Consider the following 20854-nt stretch of genomic DNA (forward strand, 5'->3'; position numbering starts at 1 on the left):
AAAAATGTTTTTCTCTTGATCCTTAAGATACGATCGATGTACAGGTCCTATAAAAAAAAAAGTTATAAATTCTGTTCAGAGATCTAAAAATCACTGCAGCTAACTGTACTTCTTCAGGCTATGAAACTTCAGTAAACCAAGAGTTTGGAAAACAATACTGGTATAGGTTACTTTGTGTAAAGTGCTTACCAGTCAGTGAGATGGTGTCAAGACTAACTTCAAAATTAAACTGCACCTAGTAGTTTGCTAATAAGCTTTATTTGGTACTTTCTGCAAAGATTATTAGATAAGCAAAAGCATTCATCAGGATACACATACAGTGAATAGTCTTACTTCGTGCATGAATTTGTTGCATCCTTCTATTTAGTCAGTCTAATTTTAATATAACATATGGCATGCTGGTGTCTAAAACTGCTTTAACTGACTGTACTTTGTGAAGGCATATATAACTAGTTTAACTTCAGATAAGAATTCAGGTTTTTTTCAAGTTACTTCTTTTTTGCTTCTATTAATATCAATAGCTTTCTTACTGTGTCTCTTCAAAATTACAGCAGATAAGATCTGAGTTTAGTTGGTGTTGGATACAGAAAATGATGGTTGCAACTTAATCCTGTTTTTCTAAGCTTTATGTTTTTCATTTCTGTTTTTCATGATGGTGGGAGACTTCCAGACCAGCTTAAATCAAGAAACTAAAAACTAGGCAACTCCAGAAAATAGTTCTGATTCCTAAATAAAAATCCTTTTGTTTCTGGTTTTGTCATCATGGAAAATAGGCCATTGACAATCAACCTAGATCTACTTCTGTGTTTCGAAAGACTTTCTCACCAAAAACGTGAAGGAAATGCATGATTTCCAGGCCCAGCTCCCATGGCGCTGAATGATGTCCGCTTCCAATGACAATTTGTTGCTGCAGTGCTAACGATGGGGGAGGGAAGCTAATCTAAAACTTTCTTCCCTTGCCTCTCGGGACCAGGGAAGACAAAAGCATTCCTCCAAGAGCCAAAAAAACTGCTCAGAGAAATATCCTCCCTTCTGAAAGGCGAAGTATATAGTTGTTCCAACACAGCTGTCAACCGACCAGCGTTACAGTGTAGTAGCTGGATTCCTAAAATGGTAGTGAGAAACATTGACTCCTAAGTTAGAAACCAAATGAGTTAGAGCATTGCAGATGAAAACTAATCTGCTTGGAGAACACAAGCAGCATCCATAATAGCAACCAAGAAGTATCTCCTGGCTGCCTTCAATGGGTGATTCCTCAACTGGTTTATTTGCACTGCTCCTGAGGGGAGGTGTGGCTGCAATAATGGCTATTTGGAAGAGATAAGGTGGATCAAAATCAGTACTCTAGCTGAAAGGTTTTTCTGTGTCTCACTGAAACCCTTTAATGTTTTGCAGTCCAAGTTGACATAAATGTTTCTTTTGGAATGCAATGCAAGCAACAAAAACAAACAACATGAGGGCATCCAAAGAACAATAGCAGTGATGTGAAAAAATGTATGATATTTTCCTTTGTAAAAATAAAAGAAGGACTCTAAAAGGATATTTTTGTTGATTTAAGTCTTTAATGAACTTGCAAAGGACTGTGCATGTGCGTATTCTTACACGCAGCCTACTTTGGCTTTGCATGCAAATTACGGTGCTGTGCTAGCAGCATACCACATGAATGGGTGATGAGTCTTGGAGTACATGAGGTCTCCTGCTGTCCCTATTACTTGTGGCATTAGCTGTGGTTTCTAGGAGTTATTGCCCCAAGTTAAGTTGTTGAATTTGTAAAGAAGTTGATAAGTAAATGTGAAAAGAACTCTGGAGCTTTTTTTAAAACTCATTTTTTTTCTGTTTTCAGGCACCTCTAGTGCTGTAAAAGCTCTTTAGGATTAGTGTTTCTTCTCTCTGACAACAGTGCATTTTTGCTTTCGATCATAGTACTGTTATGTAGCCATCTCTGTTTCCACCTATCTTTTAATACTCATTTTGGCACCCACCAAAACTTCTGAAATCATCTTATTTCCAAGTAGTATTTGTAAACTGTCTTTGGTCTTCATTGCTAGTATCTGGACCACCACTTTAATGTAGATATGGCACCAGTGAAGAGATAGAAAGGTATATTATTTTTCTTAGACCCTCTTCATCCATTTGCAAGAGAAGGTAGTGCTGCAGAACAAGCTGAAAACTCAGAAAGCCATGTTTCTAGTTACTGAATCTGTGTTTAAAAATCCTAGTGATCTTATTCAGGGAGTCATATCCCATCCAGGGGATTGTTCTGATGCTGAATGTATGGATGTGAAGTCAAACTCTCTGAAAAGCAGAAGTTCTGTATTTCTTCTCTTTCCCACTAGGAGACTATTTAAGAAAACACGTTTTCTTTCTCTGGGCTGTTGGGTTTGCCTTCAGGGTTAGAACTATAAAATATAAAATTGAGAGGTAGTGACTTTGTAGTAGATGGCAATCCTACCCACATCCCAAGTGTTGCTAGGCTCTTGTCTGTTTTGTAGACAGTTGTATGTCTCCTGATTTTTGTAGATCTGTCCCTTAAGTCAGTTTGATCACCTTGCTGTAAGCTAAATTCCCTCATGCTTCATGGATGCTACCTAATCAGTCTCAATTAAGGAGAAAAGGTAAAGCTAGTGAGTTAGCAAGGCAGTGTTCAGTTTATTTGTTGTTGGTATTTTGGGACTTGTTTAAATCCTTGACTTTTCACAGACTCTTTCACTGGTGGAAAACCAGTGCTCCATGCTGGCAATTCCTGCACTCCAGTTTCAGAGCAAAGCTGCCTTTCCCTGGGGTAGGAAGCACGAGACATGTGTCATGCCAGTCAAAATGTCTGGGGAATCCCACTGCTTTGGAAGGCCTGATTTGCATTATGATTTCATGGGTAATTCCATAAATGCATCAGGAAATCAGCTGTATGGGCCATGCTACTGAAGTGCACCACGGTGAAACTGCATCTTGTCCTTTCAAACTTGGAGCGATGGCTTGCTGAAAAGCTCTGCTTGTGCTGACTTTGTTTTTCTCTGGCAATTTCTGTGACCTGTTCTAGATGATTAGATTTGTATCTCGCGTATGATAGCTTAATTTGAAAGTGACTTTGACAAACTTAAGATGACTTGGGAATTATATAGCCTGTCCTTCTCTCCGTGACAGCTGTTGTTTTAAAAGGTCGTGGTAGTTCCTGAGGAATGTACGTGGCTGCAGCACAGGGAGCACAGGGCAGTCCCTGCCCATGGCAGGGGCGTTGGACTGGGTGATCCTTGAAGGCCCTTCCAACCCAGACAGTCCATCATGTCGTGACTTGACTAATCTCCTGGTAATGTGACCGATACTTCTAAAGCACAGCTTGGTAAGCTAGATATGTTTAACTTGTCATCTACCTAAAGGATAAAAAATAGTGCTGCAGTTCTGCAACTGTGTACGTTCAAACTGCTGATAAGGTGAATACACAAATGTTGGCACATGTTGGTTGTTTGTTTGTTTAATCTAGCAGTTGGGATTTCATTTTGTTTCTTTAAAATATTTGTCCTGAGCAAAATGACTGCAGTGTTTGTCTATTAAGCAGCTAAAGTGCTGTGCTGTTTGTTTGGCTTTTAGTCAACATACTTTCCAGGAAAAGGTGAAAGGACACAAATACCACAGACAAGTTTCGTTTGTAGTTCAGTGAATGTGAAGAATATGTTTTAATATAAAACAAAGTCTCTTTTTAATGACAACAAAACCAAAAAACGAACAAAACAAAAACAACAACTTAAACACGGCTTAGTAGGAAGGCTCAAACTTGAGCTCCTCAGATGTGCAGGGCTGCTTGCTTTCCAACCTGCTAAGTGTGCTATTACTCATCAAGACCACAGAGCACAATCTGTGTGTGGGTGCGCTGGGTACTTTAATAATTGTAGTACTTTGGTTATAGTTCACAAGATGATCTTGTTAATAGATGTAAATTGATTTAGGGAGTTTTAAACAGCGACAGTAGTTCAAATATTAGTTTAAACAACTGCCTGGAGTCTCTCCTTAGGCAGAAGTAATGTCCTTCTGTGTTGGTACAATACCTAGTATTGTACTAGGAGCCTTTCAAATTCCTTGTTAACAGTAGTAATAAAAATGCCAGATATTCTAAAGACTTACTTAGTTGGCAGTGTGCCCACATGCCCAATTCTGATGTGTTCAGAATGAAAAGTCTTGGAGCAGACATATATTGGGATCAAAAAGGGGAGATACGGAACAAGAATCGGAAAGACCTGTGCAGCTTTCACCTGAGAAGGCATCAAATCTGTTGCCACTTGGGTGGTGGTGGTGCTCCGGGGGGGGGCTGCCTGCAGTGCACTAGCTGGAGCCAAGATATTTCTCTGGAGTCATTCAGATGCCAGGCCAAGCTTAAATTCTGAAATGACAATTCAATTAAGGATCTGGGTATCGTTTTCCTAAATGTGTGAATAAATCTTACGGTAAGTCTGAAATATGAGAGGATGGCAGCAACTGTAGGTTCCTTAGGAAAGACGTGCTTTAAAAGCAGTTAGAAAAAACCCATCCCAGCAGCATGCAAACCCACAGGTAACCTGCTGATGTCTCTATCAAAATTAAGGAAGCAGTTTGTCAGAACAGAGAGGGAAAAGACATCTTCAGACCTAGTAATGATTTTCATTGCTCGCTAAGGTTGCTGTACAGCTGACAGGAATTGGGAGTAAATTTTTGGCAAGTTTTTGTCCCTGCAGCAGAGCACACGCTATAGACCTATAAAGATCAGATCACACGCACTTTGTGTGTAGAGGGCGAGGACGGTAAGTTAGAAAATGGAACTATGTGCTTGTGTTCATTTACAGGAACCTTCTTGTGCTTCAAATTTTTAAATGTACTTGTTTCAGTGTACTGAAATCAATTTACAGGAAGTGTGGCAGAACTGATTCACTTTCTGCATATTGATTTCTGCCTAAAGTAAAACTTCTGATATTAACAAAGCATGAGCGATATTTTAGATATCACTTGAAATGACTTAAAATAATAAAGTTTTTTTTTTTCCTCTTAAAGTTTTTCTAAAGATGAGATTTTAAATCTGAATAAGAATGATTCAGGGTAATTCCTGTAATGGTGATGAAGTTTACAACTGGTTTGTGCTTATAGAGAAGAAGAATTCTCGCTGCCTTCCTGTCTTTATTTCAGTAATTTTTCTAGTTCTTCTGAAGATAAATTAGCCGCTACCTGGTAGAGTAACCTGTTTCCAGGGCTCCAAGAATAAGCTATCCATATGTCTGCACAGTCATGACACATAAAGAACCACCTGATGATAGTTCCTGAAACAGTTAAAAACTGAAAGGGTAATACTTAATTTATTCCTTCCATCTTTTTTGAATCTATTCTGTTAAAATTTAGATATGAACAAGACGAGCTTTTTCTCCTGTCTCAGTTCTTTCTGTTTGCAATGGAAAATGCATTTTTTTACTTAGTTTTGATTATGCAGTTATTAAATTTTTATCCTTTTAACAAAGGGCTTTTTTAGGATAAAACTAACAGAGTAAACCACGTCAGCATGGTGTTGCCTTCCACTATCTTGTAGTAGGTTGTAGTAGGCAACTCTGGTTGCTGAGAGATGTAATGTCAGTTGGCTGCTGTTGGATAGCAATTAGGAAGCTTTAATCTTAATGTAGAATTTCACAAATTAAATTACAAATGACAAATTTTACAAATTAAATTATTTCTATGCGGCAGATAGTAAATTTTGGAAATCCATATATGCATGCTGGCTGTTCCTGTTGGTATTGGCTGTGCAAAGCAGACTAACTGGCTTTCATCTGGTCTTCTATCTTTGTTCAAGCACAATCCTTGAAATTCTTTAAACAAAAGGTTATCCTATCGCAAACCTTTGAAGAGACAACATTTTCTGTACAGAACACTGAGCTTTATAAATTAATTGGGCTTTCTGGATTTGTACGTGAAGCTTTTCTAATTGGTGTATTGATCTGAGCTGCTTTCTGAGAACCATGTATATGAATTTAAGTATTTCAAAGTCTAGCAAGTGTTTGAAAATAGTTGCATGATTTTGGGGGAGAGCTAGAGCAAAAATAAGGTTTCTTGATTTAACAAAAAAAAAAAAAGAGTGACTGATCAGTGACTAATGACCATAAAAGTGAACAATGTGCTAGTGAACAATCAGTGAGCAAGGAGTGATACTGACGTAGGTATCTTGAAAGTCACCATCTCTTTGTATACCTTGCAGAAAAGGGGACACTCAAAAACAAGAGAGCCTTAAAGTTGTTTATCCATAATTTTTTTTCCTATGAAATAAGCTCATTTGTTCGAAGATTAACTGGTGCTAATACATGATGCAAGAATTTGGGGTCACAGTAAAGTCATGCATTTTTTCATGCTTTTAGCCCAGCTAGTACTGAGACTGTTAACACTATGTAGTGTCTGAAAGATTGTAGAAGATTCTGAGTGAGTATAAATAAAAAGTCATTCCACAGTTCCTAGTTCATGAAGTCAGAGATCCCTTTGAGAAACTTTAAACTACCTGCAGTGGTTCTAAGGGCTTCTCTCCTCCGTTTGTTTCCAGTTTGCAACCTGTCATTTGCAGCTGGTCTAATATGCGGCATGTTGAAAGTGTGAGAAAGAAAGTGTGAGAAGAAGCTTTTCTTGTCCCTTCCTCACCTCTAATACTTTCAGTTTTTATGTTTTCTCTCCTTCCTCTCCACCCACCCTGAAGCCTACGAAGTCCACACACTTAGTCTTTACCTTGTTTTTTGTGGTAGGTGTTCTGTAAAAGCAAAAATGCCATTAGGTGGCTTGTGAGATGTTGGGATGAAGTATTAGGTAACTAGGAAAGGAGGACTCTGTTTATAACCACAGCTGTCAGTTTTCGAAGCCTGTAATTACATGTTTTAAACTCATACAGAATCCATACCGCAAACAAACTAAGGTCTGGATTTGCTACACAGCCTAAATTCCTTGGGGAGTTCTGTAGGTGTCCAGGCTGTTGGATGCACCGGTTTATTTGAGATGAGGTTAAACCAAAATTTGTTATCTGAAGACCTCTGTGTTTGGGTAAGTCAAGATTTGGATCTTGTCTCTTATTTTTCTTATAGGAGATGAGTAACTGACTTAGAACCTTCTGACACTCTAATAGGACTGTGGTTTATTTCCTGGCACTGACTTTGTTTGATGATAAAGATAGTAAAGCTTTGCTTCTTCAAAACAGCTGTCAAGAAAAGCCATTTCATCTTCTCAAAAGTCTCTGTCCTTCCAGTAATGTCTAAGATGCACTTCTGTAGCAGATTGAATGTCTGGGAGGAAAAATAGAGATGGACATGGAGAAGAAGGAAACTTAAGTTATTTTTTTATACTGACCCTCCGTTCAGTTGTTTCCTGTTTTGGCAGTGAGTACATGGCTACAAAACAGCAGAAGTAGAGTGTTCCTGCCAGCTACTCTGAACTTCTTCTGTTATGGGTCATAAATTTCAAGGACAAACTGTATTTTGAACTTACTGAAATTCGAGAAGCCTCATGTAATTCTTTAACCAAATATTAGAGTTTAGTACAATGCTTGGCACAAGCAACCCAATCTCTGCTGTAACCTTCAGAAAAAAATCAGAATTGAAAAATCAGCTTTTGCTCATTGCAGATAACGGCCCTGAAGCAGTATGAGAAGCTCAACTGAGTTCTTCAGAATTGCAGCCATTTGTTCTACAGCAATGCTTTCCTTCTGACAACACACAAAATAAATACAGTACTGTTAAAATCGGAAAACGGTACAAGTTAGTACTTTCTCACTTCTAGAAGTATGTATGCAAGTTTCATTGTTCTTTCAACTGTTTGGGTTCAGGCATTCAATTGACCATTTAGTGTTTGGTTACCTACCACGAGGAGGTGGGTGCAGTGAAGTGCTGCAGGATTTACTTTCCTGATCCTTAAATTTCTACAGTCAGGTGCGTTGAAACTAGTCGGTGGTGAGAAGGAATCTGTGGTGAACATGGGCACAGAAGAAATTAGTACACTTTCCCAAGTGTTGATATGATTTAATAGCATGATCGTGCCCAGTTTACATTCTTGGGGGGGGGTTATTTCCGTGCCTACAAGTAGCTGACTGCCGTGTCAGGAGCCCTGCTTACGCTGCATTGCTACAACCTGTTCCAGATTGCCCACATAGTGCTGAATTAGCAAGGGGCTTTCTAGGAAAACCATGTTGCAAGTGTGTGATTATATATATATAATTTTTTAACTCACGTAATAGTGTTGTTGAACTTTAAACAAGCCTGTCTCTTTCTCACTCTCTCTCCATGCTACTTGGCTTCAGGAAGAAGCTTGGCATACCAGCCCACTGGCTTTTTTTTTGAGGCAGATTAATAGGCAAATCAATAGTGCTATCTTTTTCTTGAAAGCAAAACTGAGAGACTAGATACATTTTTTTTTTTTTAAAGGAAATTAAATTCTACATTTATTTCACTAAACTGGCTGAAATTCTGCAGCTTGTTGTTATGTGATTGTCTGGTCTTTATGTGGTCTTTAGATGCACACTGATGACCTTCATGTTACCTAGAAATTATATCCCTGTTCTTGTCCCCATCCAAATGTCCTGATACAAAGGGATAAGCAGCTCAGTTTTACTTGTCAAACTGGCTTACATGCAGTGTTGATCTACATACACTTCATGTCTTTGCAAGGAAGGACTCAGTTCCCTGCTTCTCAGTGAGTAAATTTGCTCCCTCACACACTAAAGATGTTTTCCCATTTGTGTAAAGTAGCTGTTGGTTGTTGATCCTCCAGTAGTACCTGTTGTTCCTGCGGACTTCTGTACAGGTCTTTGCCACATCATACAATTGTAGTAGGGTTTTCTATTCTGAAATCAGCCCTTAATGACATCCTAGAAAACAGCAGCTTTCACTTTATTTTTTTTTAAAACCTTCTTACCTTTTATAGCAGTCATTTTTTTTCAACGCTAGCTTTAAGAGGAAACTTCTTTTTCTTAAGCTCTTAAGCTAAAATTGCTTTTTTATTTAAGTGTTTATATACTTGTTGTGAATTGCTTTCCTTAGTGTGACTGGCTCAGCAGATATATTACCGGGTGCCTTTGTAGCTCGTGATAAGATCTTGGCAATTGCTGTTTCCCGTAGGAACAGAACTGTTAAAATGGCAGTATATCATTATCGCCTAGTCTGAGCTACTGCAGAATTTATGGGGCAATAAAATAGTGCCATCGGGCTGAGGCCTGCTGCAGAGTTTCCGGGGAGCCTTGCGCTGAATCCGAAGACCCTTCAGGCCTGCGCATCGCAGCTGCTCCACTGGAAATACCAACGTGAAAATCGCTGAAAATTGCAGTGCTTGAATGACTGATGTCATGAATGCCTCTTGGTGTGGTCTTACCTAATGCTTTCTGGAAGATTTTGAGGTGGATCTGCTCTTTTTATAACCTCCTGTTGGTGTCTGAAGAAGAGGAGGAAAGCGTGGTCAAGCAGCGGGGTTGTGCTCCAGTTCACACGTGGCAAATCCAGCACGGGGCTGAGTAGTGGCAGCAAGGACAAGCAGAAAGATGACAGAAAATGCTTATGGGGTGGAGGGAATTGGCAGACCTGGGACTCTGGCTATTTTGGGGTTAACAGGCTGAAATGAGGGGAAGTTTTTGAAGTTTGAGAGGAACAGAAAAAAAAGGGCTGCGGAGGGAATTCCTAAGAGGAGGTTTCAGAAGGGAGGCTGGGGCAGGCCTTCTGGCCACCATGAGCACCCCATTCTGCTGAAGGTGTCTGGGACACGAGGACACCATCACCACACTGAGACCTTGTGTCTGAGCAGCTCGGTCACCCGTCCTTGTGTTGTGCCTGGGCTTTGTGTCAGGCAGTGGGATGCTGTCAGGCCTCGTGGGGCCCATCGTGCAGCTGTGAGCAACCGTCTCCTGAAGAGCACTGGAGAACTTCTTGCCCCGGTCACTGCTACAAACAACCAGCAATGAGAACTTTCCGTTTGAAAACCAGCGCCTCGGCAAGCTTCCTCTTTCCACTCCGCGATGTTTAGGGGTATTTGCACTGGGTCCGGGACTTACAACCAGGAGCTGAGTGGCAGAGGATGACTCATGCTCAAAACCAGAGGCATTTGACTTTGGAAAACTGACTTCAGTTCTAGCCCTTCCTCTTTATCAAGTGTTGTGTTGCACGACCTTTTAACTGAAATGTCGAGCTTCCTTTTTAAATGGCAGGATCTCTGCAGTGTGACTGTGATTCAAGAAGGCGATAAGTAACCTTATCAATCCCTGTGTTCATCCCCGACTAACTTCAGTTCTTGCAGCGTCACTGGCTTCAGGCTGCCCGTGGCACAGTGCTCCCATGCTTTGAATGAGCCTGCTCTCTCCAGCAGGAGATCCTGTGGTGCTGTTACTGCTGTGTTCTGGAACACTGCGTAATTACCTAATTTGATAGCTGACTCCCGCAATCACAGATGCTTCTGAGAAGCATCCAAGGGAGCCTGTAACGTGGCCATTTTACAGAACTGGTCGCTAGAATGTTTCTTCCAGTAATCTCTGTTGAAGGCCATCTGATTTCCACTGAAGTCATCTTAATGTCCTGGAAGCAGTCTATGTTTCTTGCCAGAAGATGTTCTACCAACTGCTGTAGCTTTAAACAAAATAAAAAAAGAGAGAGAAAAAAAATCACTGTTATTCCATGTTGCTGAGGAGAGTATGCCCAGTCTTTTCAGACATGGATTTAACCACAGAGATCCAGGCATGCATGCCATCTAGGATTTTCGTTTTTATTGGTATCATGTTCAGAAATGAATTTCTGTATGCTAGTTGGATTTTCATACAACAGTGGGTTGCCTGGTGCCATATCTAGGTCCCTCATTTTCTCCCCCTCGCTCCCACCCTTTAATTTTCTCCTCTATATGTTGCAACATGCTTCAGAAAAAATATTTTTTTAAAAAATTGCCTGTGTTTCTGGAAGGCATATGGGTAATTTCTTTCTTTTTGTTTCTTATAGGCATACGGGAGTCTAGAATTCATTTATTCTTTTTGTACTTTTGGCATCTTAAAAAAAAAAATAGTATTTGGCAGTGAGTTAATAGCCAAATCTCTACTCCTTGGACAATAAAAAGTCAGATCCTTAAATGTGTGATGTTGGTATCTGAATGTGGAGAGCTCTGAGGCTGGGAGCATGTTCTGGAGGTAGTGTTTAAATGCATATACACGAGTATAATAATTTTATATTAGAATTCCTTTGCATCATTTCATTTCTGTAATGCAGCATTTGATCTGTTTCCTTTTCTGAAGAGGGGACAGTTCTTTTCCAATTTGTTAATGCTGTGAAATGAAACAGTGTAGATGGGTGCTGCTGCTAATTTAACCCAGTATTTACAGCAAGGTTTTTTTGTTTGCATTTTGCTATATTTAACGTGGATCCTAAGTGTTGTTTTTTGTACTTTGTGGGACTGTTTTACACTTAAAAAGAAAGAAAGAAAGAAATATGTAGACTCTGTGGGAAATGTGGTTAGAGATCTAGAAGACCACTTTTCCTTAGTTCCCTGTTTTTGTCTGTTATTAATCCTGTTCAGTCAGTACATAGGAAAAATAAACCCCTGCAAAATACAAAGCCACCAACCTAACATCGGAGACGAATTTCTGAAAACAGCCATTTTAGCTGCTTCATGTTTGAGATATTAGACTGTGGCAGTCAAGATCATATTCTCCAGACTGCATTCTTCATAAGCAGAAATACTGGCAGCCATGTGTTAAGTTATAAAAAGATAGCAGCTGATGTCATGGCTTATTTCAGTGAGGAGCCATTTCAGAATACTGAACTAATTTTGAGCAGGTATATATAAAATAGAGCTCTTTGCTTTACATGTGAAATTCAGTATCAATTAGTACATACCTGAATAATGGGGTAGAAAAATGAACAAGTAATAAGCTGCAGCAGATAGCCTGCCTCCAAAAATATAATAAAAATCACTATAAATAATTATTTATGCAAAACAGAGACGATCAGAAAAAGAGTCGTGTTTGGCCTATGTTTTAGGAATTAGCTTTTGAGCTGGTGTAAAATCCTTCTGCTCTGATGTTGGAAGGCTACCACAATTTAAACCAGAGCCTGAGATAAGGCGAAACTGGTAATGGAGGAGTGCCCAGCCTTCCTATGCAAGTGGTCTGTACATTACCAGCAGCCCTACAGGAGCGCTAGATTTACGTGCACAGAAACCTCTTTTCTGTCAGTGGTTGTAGATGTGTGGATCAACACTGTGTTGTACACTGTGTACATACGTGTCTGCACAAATAACTTAATTAACATAAAACTTGGCTTGATTTGGTTACGTTTATTTTACAAAGTAAATTTCATCCTGCAAAAGGAGATGAATTTAGCTCAGTAGTTTGTTACTAATGGTGATTTTTCAATGGTATCCGGGCCAGGTTATTTTTTTCTTACCATGTATGTGCACAATGTATCTGTCTTAAGATTTCTTAAACCTAATGATGCTATCAAAATATCAGTTCTACAGTATATCCATTTCTTTAGTTTTCATTAATCTCAATTACATCTGACAATGTCACTATAAAGCCCCTTGTACTACAATTCTTAAGAATTTCATACTTCCCCAGTATCTATTCACACTGTGAAGTTGTGCTTGTGTTAAAACTGAGGCTAATATCCAGGGACAGCAGAATTCTTTTTATTCTATCTTTTGAAATTGTATCAGATAGTTGAGCTATTGGGGGGGGGAGAAGGAGAAGAAACCCTAAATATATACTTTATACGGTACATATGTTTTAGTTGAGCATGTGAATTGAATAGTATTTGCCATTTGCAGCTTTATGGCATCTTGCTGATAAGATCAAGTTGTAAATGATCCTAGAAAGGCATGACTGTAGCATGTTGTTGACAAGTCACCACTCCATGTGTGTTGATGTGTTTTTTCTATCATAATGAATATTTTCTAATTCCTGATGAGACAGAAAAAATACATGATAGTTCCACTGATAATGGAAACAATAGCATAGAGCAGTTTATATGAAAGTGCTTTGGGTCAGAGAGCCTGTTCCATCGGGAGTGCAAAGGCATAATGTCTGGTAAATGTTTTACTACTTTATTGGGGAAGTTAATAATATTATTAACACACAAATAGTGTTGTATCCTGATAAATTTAAACACAGTTTTTAACTTGAATCCTAGAGTGCATACTGTCTAAAGCTCTCACACGTTAAAATTTGTGGTCAAGTGCCTGTTTGTCTGAAAATAGCTTAAAATGGCATGATGATATTAGATGGGTTCATATCTAAGACTTATTTTTTTGTTGTTTTGTTTCAGGACATCAGGCATGAAGCCAGTGATTTTCCATGTAAAGTGGCCAAACATCCCCGAAACAAAAACAGAAATAGGTACAGAGATGTCAGCCCCTGTAAGTACACTTTCTTTTCCATTGTTTGCAACAGACAGTTGACCTCTAATGACTTGTAATAGCACCATGTAAGAACAAGATTTCTGTTAGATGCGTATGCATTCAAGTCAATTCATTTCGTTAATATTTTTGGTTACAATATGGATGTCACAGGATGCCATTATATCCATAGGATTGTACTGTAGCAGCTGACTAATTCTGCGTTCTTGAGCAGAAAACTGAAAAAAGGAACTTGCTTTACCATTGAATTCTTATGCTAGGGAAGAATGGTGGCTGAAATTGCATTAATAAAAGTGGAAGTATCCTTTCTATAGCAGTATATTTACTACAGCACCCTTCTAGTCCATATAGCATAAATGCTGCTATAGGAAGATGGGGAAGTCTTGCATAAAGCATATGACCTCTGGAAATAAATCCTAAGCTATCTGGAACAGAGAAAACAGGAAGTTTGCAAGGATGGTGATACTAGTGTGAGACGTGTTTCTGAAATGATTATCACTGCACATTGCACGTTCTGGTGAATTCTGGTGGGCCGTGCATCTTTGAGCATGTGTCCTCTGTACCCAGCACAGTGGTGACAGCTCAGTTCAGAGTTGCAGCCTGTCTTTCCTTCCATGTTCCTGAGTAGAAAGACACTAACATTCAGACTTGCCTGTGCCTGGCATGCTGACTTCTGAGGTGCAAGAGAGACTGCAGGAATGAAATCACAGAGTGCAGAGGGGTACAGGACTGTAGCCAAATGATCAGTGAATAATATTTGATATTTTGGACACTAGAGAAAGTTCACAGCTGGTTTGCTAAACTACCTTTTCTGCACTAAATGACAACACCCAGGACTCATTCCCTCTTCTTCAAGGGTGCAGCACTGCTACCTGTTTTAAACACAACCTATAGAATTTCTGTGTATTTGGGCAAATGCCTATATTCTGCTCAAAGGCACTAGTTTCATTGTGTACCAGCAAAATTTTATACTTAGTGCTTTGAAGTTACTTAAGTCTTCAGGTTAATTGTAGAAACAATAAGGTTGCACGTAGGTTGCCTTACTAAGCAGTTCTGATATTTGGGGTTGTGAGTAACAAATGGTTCTTTTTTTTTTGCCTTTAGATAATACTACTTCCAATCTGCCTTTCTTGCAAAATGTAGAAACTCTTGGGTTTGTGGTTTTTTTATTCTACGTAGAGCAAACTGAAACTAACAAAAGAGCAGTGAAATTACATTTACTGTAATTTTTTTTTTTAATTGTTCTTTCTATTTTAAACTGTGGTTGGGTTGGGAAAAGTCGCTAAATCTCTACAGAAAGAGTAAGAAGTCTCTGTTCTGTTTGTCCAATATATGTTTAGGCAAACCTTTCTCAGCCTTGAACAAGCTTATTTTGAATGTTTAAGCTTCTAAAGATAAGCAATTGTGTAACTAGATTTATTTAAAAACAGTAACTGGATAACCGTACAAATAGGTCAGTGTGATCTGCTTTGCTCATTACCACTGTGAGCACTTCAGATGCAAATACTTCTATTCCTCCAGCGTATTCTGAGAAGATGGACTGTGACTTGCCATCAGTGCTCTGGTGCAGTGCTGTTCTTGTAGGCGCTGTATTGCACTTCTAGAGTTACAAGTACCAGAGAACACTTTGGTGCTGTGATTAAGCTCTTTTGATTATTTGGGAAAACTCAGCTTTTTTGATCATAACATTTGATGATCTGTGCGTGGACTGTGCTCTGTGCCTTATACATTAACCAGTGTTTTTCTAATTGTGCTGCAGTTGATCACAGTCGAATTAAGCTAAACCAAGGTGACAATGACTATATCAATGCTAGTTTGATAAAAATGGAAGAGGCCCAAAGGAGCTACATCCTCACCCAGGTAATTGCAGGTTGTGGATAATAAAAATCATATGGTGATTGGGATTGTTTCTTGTAGGATTTCTTTAACCTCATGCCTGTTTACTTTATTTTAAAATTAGATAAGTCTATGCAAACATCTCTGTGTCTATATAAACATACTGTGTACATGGAACAATTTTACAAAAATGCTACACATTTTTCCTCCTTTGCATCATCACTGACAGACTTTTTGTAGTGTGTTTTGGCCCCTTTGTATATCTGACTTTAGGCCTACCTAGGTTTTGTTATAGAACAGAAGCCAACATGCTTCTAGAAATCTGCCTATGATGTGTTGGTTTATGATAAACAACATTTAGATGAGGTTGAAATATATCACATTTCTCCTACATGGAAGGCCAGCACAAAGACTTCAGACCATTACAATCTTAAATTGTCTGATAAATTTTCTGACCAGAAGTGAGCTTTGCTTAGTGGAAGGGTTTTGCATTTACAGAAGAACTCTAAGTATGGACTTAAAGATGTTCAAACATACTTAAATATAACACATTATATAACTTCTGCCCCACTCAGCCTAACAGATAAAAGTATGCTAGGGATTTCCTAATGCCTAACTGCATTTAGTTTAAAAGAGGCAGTGCGCTCTACGGCCTGTCGTTAAATGTCCTTGTGAATATGTTAGTGTGGCATTCACAAATAGTGTACCTGCTAATGACATGGTCCCTGAAATGTCTAAACTGGGCAGTGCTGATGCTTTTATCTACAACATGAAAGAGGAAAGCCATGAATGCAGACTTCAGTGATGGGGATTTGGCCGAGGGAAAGTTGCTGTCTTTCACTGAATCTGTGACTTCCCCACCTAATTATGTAGCACATTCAAAAACACCCAGGTACTGTCGTCTTATTCTGAGAGCTGGCAAATGTGCTGGAATTCTTGTTTGTCCTAAATGTTCAGTTCCCTGGAAATAGTCCTGGCTTTTAATCTTGACTCTTCTTTTCCTTCCTCCCACATTTTAGATAAAGGTAGACTGGGATTAATATTTTCAAGTAAAGTTCAGAAGCTCTTCCTTCCTGTTTCTAGAGAATAAAGATAAATCTGTAATGAAGAAGCAGACAGTGGAGCATTCAATATGAAAATTTTTCTGTGCAGCTTTTATTTTCCTTACTCAGGAGAGGGAAGGCTGATCATTGGGTTGAAAGGAAGAACTGCTGCTACTTAGCAGCATATCTGACTTTTCCACATACAGCTACCTTTCCTGATCCAATATTTAATGGTTTTGACTGGCTTTTTGAGGGCGCTGTCCTGCAGTGCTTTTTGGTGGACAGCAAATGTGAGAGGTTTGTTTGTGTTGCCCAAAGTTCAGAACAATGGTTTTGAAGTAGAGAAGAGCAAAGGAACGAAGCAAAACCATAAAGTTAGAAGGAAATTCTAAGTAGACAGTAGTTCTTTAAAAGCAATTATCATTTTGTTCAGTCCAAAAGCACATCCATGAAGATTCTGCAAAACCATATAACTTGTTAGTGATCTGGCATTTTTTCTGTCTTTCGGATGTTTCTCTGTTCAGTGGACTGTCAAGTATTATGAATAACAATGATGTATTGCAGAAGAGGTAAATGTATACGTTAATTCTGCTCTTAGTCAATGGGAAGTTATTTCCCCATTACTTTTGCTTACTTGCCTAAGAAAATTCTCTCAGCAATTTTCGCTCCCAGTTCTCTTCTTGCAAATGAGACTACTTCTGTCTTCTTGTTATGTGTGTGTGTAGGGAAGATTAATCATGCTTTCATGGGGTGAATTCATAGTGGGAAATTGGAAATTAAAGCTATATCACTACTTTTTTTCTTTTTTTTCTTTTTTTTTTTTTTCCAGTTTGAAATTAGAAGTTGCTTGTTACTACTTCTTGCCTAAATTTATTGCCTAGGGCAGTAACTTTTACTGGAGAACATTACTCTGACTTTAACAGAGAATAACGCTTATTTCTGGGGATTCTGTCTCTGCAGGGACCTTTGCCAAATACTTGTGGTCACTTTTGGGAGATGGTTTGGGAACAGAAAAGCCGTGGTGTTGTCATGTTGAACAGAGTGATGGAAAAGGGATCCGTAAGTATTTATCTGGTTTGAGCTGTGTGTTCATTGCATGTTTTGGTTTAAATTAAATTAAAAAAAAAAAAAAAGGTGAAGAACAGTAATAGAAGGGGGGAAAAAAGGTGACTGTAAGTAATTTTATCTAACAAATTGTGTTTAGGGTTGGGTACTTGGTGAAATAATAAATCCAGAAAACTATTGTTTGTAATTACAGGTCCTAATTTCTTCTGCATTTGGCTGAAGTAAGACACAAACACAACATAATTCTCCACAAAAAATAAATATTTGCTCTCTACTGCTAACCTAGGTATCTGAATGTAGTTCTCACTCTTCCTTGCACGCACAGTCAGCCTGTCAAAGGTTATTCACACCAAGCACTCATTCAGAAGCAGTATGAAACAGCTTTAGAGTAATTACAGGGCCTCTGACTCCAGGCTTCCTTCATGCAGTAAGAGCTCTGATTTCTAAACTTACCTGCTACGTATGTTGTTTCTCCTCCAGGGTCATTGTTTTACAATCAAAAGTACTTGTACTGGTGTCTGTCTGAAGCAGTGATGTCAGAGATAGGGAACCTGCTGTTCAGCCAAGGCTTTGCTCGCTAGGACAAGTGCAGAGGGCTTGGGTCTGTCCAGACCTTTTAGGAAGTTTACATTAGGCAGGACAGACAAATGATGAAGGGGAACAATAGGTGAACAAACAATCAGGGTTATTTTAAGTAATTAACCTTCTGATAGATAAAAAGGGATGGTTCCTCTGGCACACAGAGTAGCTGCTGTCTTGAGAGGAAATGCCTCAGCCCTTCTGGTGGTGGTGAAGACAGGAACCATCAAGCATGGAATTAATTTTTCATCCGTGGGTTCGGAGCTTTGCTCATATGCTAACTCCACAGCTGCCATCCCGTGGTCCTGAAGTAGACTTGGTAAATCTGTGCAAATCTGGGACAAAAGCGGTTTTAAAAACTGACAGAAACGCACAATTTGAAGTTAAACATCACAATGCAGTCAGTATAAAGACACTTCAGAGTAGGGGTGCTGGGTATGCTGGGTATCTACCAGTGATAACTGGGTGGTACACGGTTTTGCATAGTCAGGAAAGAATTCTTGTGCAATCAGTTGTGTTTTAATGAAATGCAGTCTTGATATCAAGTGTCTTGCTTTTCCTTTTTAGTGTAAGTGAAACTTCAAGAGATGCAGTAACCATAGTTTTCAATAGTTTTCTCCTTTCCAGCCATTCCCACTCATTCTCTGCAATGTCCATAGTTCTGAACAAAACGAATTACTGTGATCCCTTGGGACAGGCTGCTAACACTTCTCAGCAAAAAGCAGTGGGGGACCTACAGTGGAGCACAACAAAATATTGTTTGCAGACACACTTGGTGGAGAAATTAGACACAAAGCGAGTTGCTGTTTCATAAACTTTAATATCCATAAAAGTGCAGAGAATTTTAATCGAGTTCTATACACTGATAAGCCAGAGGATACATTTTCAATAAAAATTAGAATTTGTCTCGGCAAAACTAGAATTCATGTACCACTGAACAAAATACTGAAGGATTTTCTTATTCATTAAAATGCTGTCAGAAATTATCCTGGGGTGAGAATGCTGTTCTTCTCTTATCGGTGTTTTTACATTTCAGCATTAAATCTATATTATTTGCACTCTAACCATGTCCAACAATCCATTCCCATTGAAAGCTTAGCTATGGACAAGTGGTGGTCATAATCTCTTTTCAGAGAAGCAGTGCTTAATGGCAGAAATAGCAGGCCAGTTCTCACCAGCATCATATCCATAGTTTTAATGGTCATAAACTCGGTTGCAGACTTCCCTATTCTTGTTACTGATGAGTTTCTTTAGGTTCTGTTTTTTCCTACACCGCTACAAAATGTGCTACTTGTCTGTTTGACTGACTCGTTTAAGGTTCTAGCATGTAGCAGCCTTTGCAAAACTAAGCTCTCTGGAAAACTTTACCGTGAAACTGAAATTCAGTGAGAAATAGGAATGTTTGCTGAATGCAGGTTGGTTTTTTTTTTGTTTGGCCCTTTATTCTTAAATCGTGCCATGTAAAATTAAAATGATCTCAGTGCTGTTTTTATTTTTGTGGTAAATGAATGAAGTAACCAAAAATCTCATCTGATGTTATACTTGCAAATTAGTAATGTTGCAATTCTCTGTACGTAGCTTCTTTGTGGAATTCATAATATTTTTTTATGGTACATTCTGCTCTTGTTAACATCTCTTCTTTTGAAATGGAAATGTTTCAATGAGGTCAATGCATAAAATGCAGAGTAGACAAAAATTCAGATCTTGGCAGAGTGTTACAACAGCTTTTATATTTAGAAAATTATTAAATTTTTTGGTTTTTATGATTGGTCTGGCACAGGCCAAAATAAATAATGACTTTGATTTTGATTAGATTCCACAGTGGTGCAGCCCTGTAGCAGCCTTTCAGCTTCAGTAGGAGAAAGAGAGCTCTACCTACACAATCCCTAGGTATCTTTGTGACTTCAGTCAGGGTCAAAATAACTTGATTTATAAGAAAAAACGTACTGAACACATGGTTCTGCAGCATAAAGGAAGACTGGTATTCTTCACATTGGAATTAGTCCTTCTTATAATAGAAGCAATGAAGAAATAATTTCATTTGAAAATGTGTATTTAAGAATAGTTATTTATTGCATTTTACACAAATATAAATGGCACCTGCTTGTTTTTAGGTAAAGTGTGCGCAGTACTGGCCACGGAAGGAAGAAAAAGAAATGTTTTTTGAAGATACAAACTTAAAACTAACCTTGATATCTGAAGATATAAAATCGTATTACACAGTACGACAGCTAGAATTGGAAAACCTTACAGTAAGTACCTAAACTACTACCAATCACATTTTTTAACCTCTGAGATGAGACTCGCCTCATCAACAAGCTCTTGAAAAAGCTAGTCATGAAATACAGCAGGTTTTGTCCTGCAATTGATGATTCTGCATGAGACTGTTTTCAACATTGCAGTGTATTAGAGCATTACTCTAACAGAGCAGAGAAAAACAGAAGCATGCAGAGCAGTGAGAGCTGATCTGAAGCTCCTGGGTGAGACTGCCTCAGGTGGAATGCCATTAACTTCCACTGAATGCAGGTAACTGAAGATAATTTCTGAGGTTCCTGATGGTGCTGAGCTAGGTGTGTATGTTGGGACATTCTCACCTGAATTCTGACCTGTCCTCATACTGCTCACTGCTGGAAGGTACGGACATTCCTTTGCTCAGCTGTTAGCATCTTGCATGCTTCCTTCTGCCAGGAAAAGTGAGAAAACAGATGCTAATTTGACTAATGAAATTGTACTCGAATAAGGATTTGTTCGTTGTAGTTTGCAGTGTGCATTAAAAATGACACCTGCCATAGACGTGTTTTTGATTGTTGTACCTCAGTGTTGTAAGAGAGCGTGAACAGAGGTGATACAGCAGGCCTGGAAGAAAGTTTTCAGGTGGGGAATGAAGCTGTAAAGGAACGCCTGTGATTGTGCGAGGGTTTTGACTGCAGAAAGTGGAAAGGGCTTCTGTAGTTTCTTGTACTTCCATTTGAGAA

At 38.8% G+C, this 20854-nt stretch overlaps 1 protein-coding gene across 2 annotated transcripts in view; it reads left to right on the forward strand.

Moving 5' to 3' along the window:
* PTPN1 (protein tyrosine phosphatase non-receptor type 1) overlaps positions 1-20854 on the forward strand; it is a 44843-nt gene that overhangs the window by 14944 nt on the left and 9045 nt on the right. For both annotated transcript variants that reach the window (XM_084296764.1, XM_084296765.1), the window contains exons 2-5: positions 13266-13356; positions 15116-15216; positions 17196-17294; positions 19994-20131. In XM_084296764.1, the coding sequence (XP_084152890.1) occupies positions 13266-13356; positions 15116-15216; positions 17196-17294; positions 19994-20131 (429 nt within the window). The remainder of the gene's footprint in view (positions 1-13265; positions 13357-15115; positions 15217-17195; positions 17295-19993; positions 20132-20854) is intronic.

The sequence above is a fragment of the Netta rufina genome (genome assembly GCF_964035555.1).
Source record: "Netta rufina genome assembly, chromosome: 16".
NCBI classification, from domain to species: domain Eukaryota; kingdom Metazoa; phylum Chordata; class Aves; order Anseriformes; family Anatidae; genus Netta; species Netta rufina.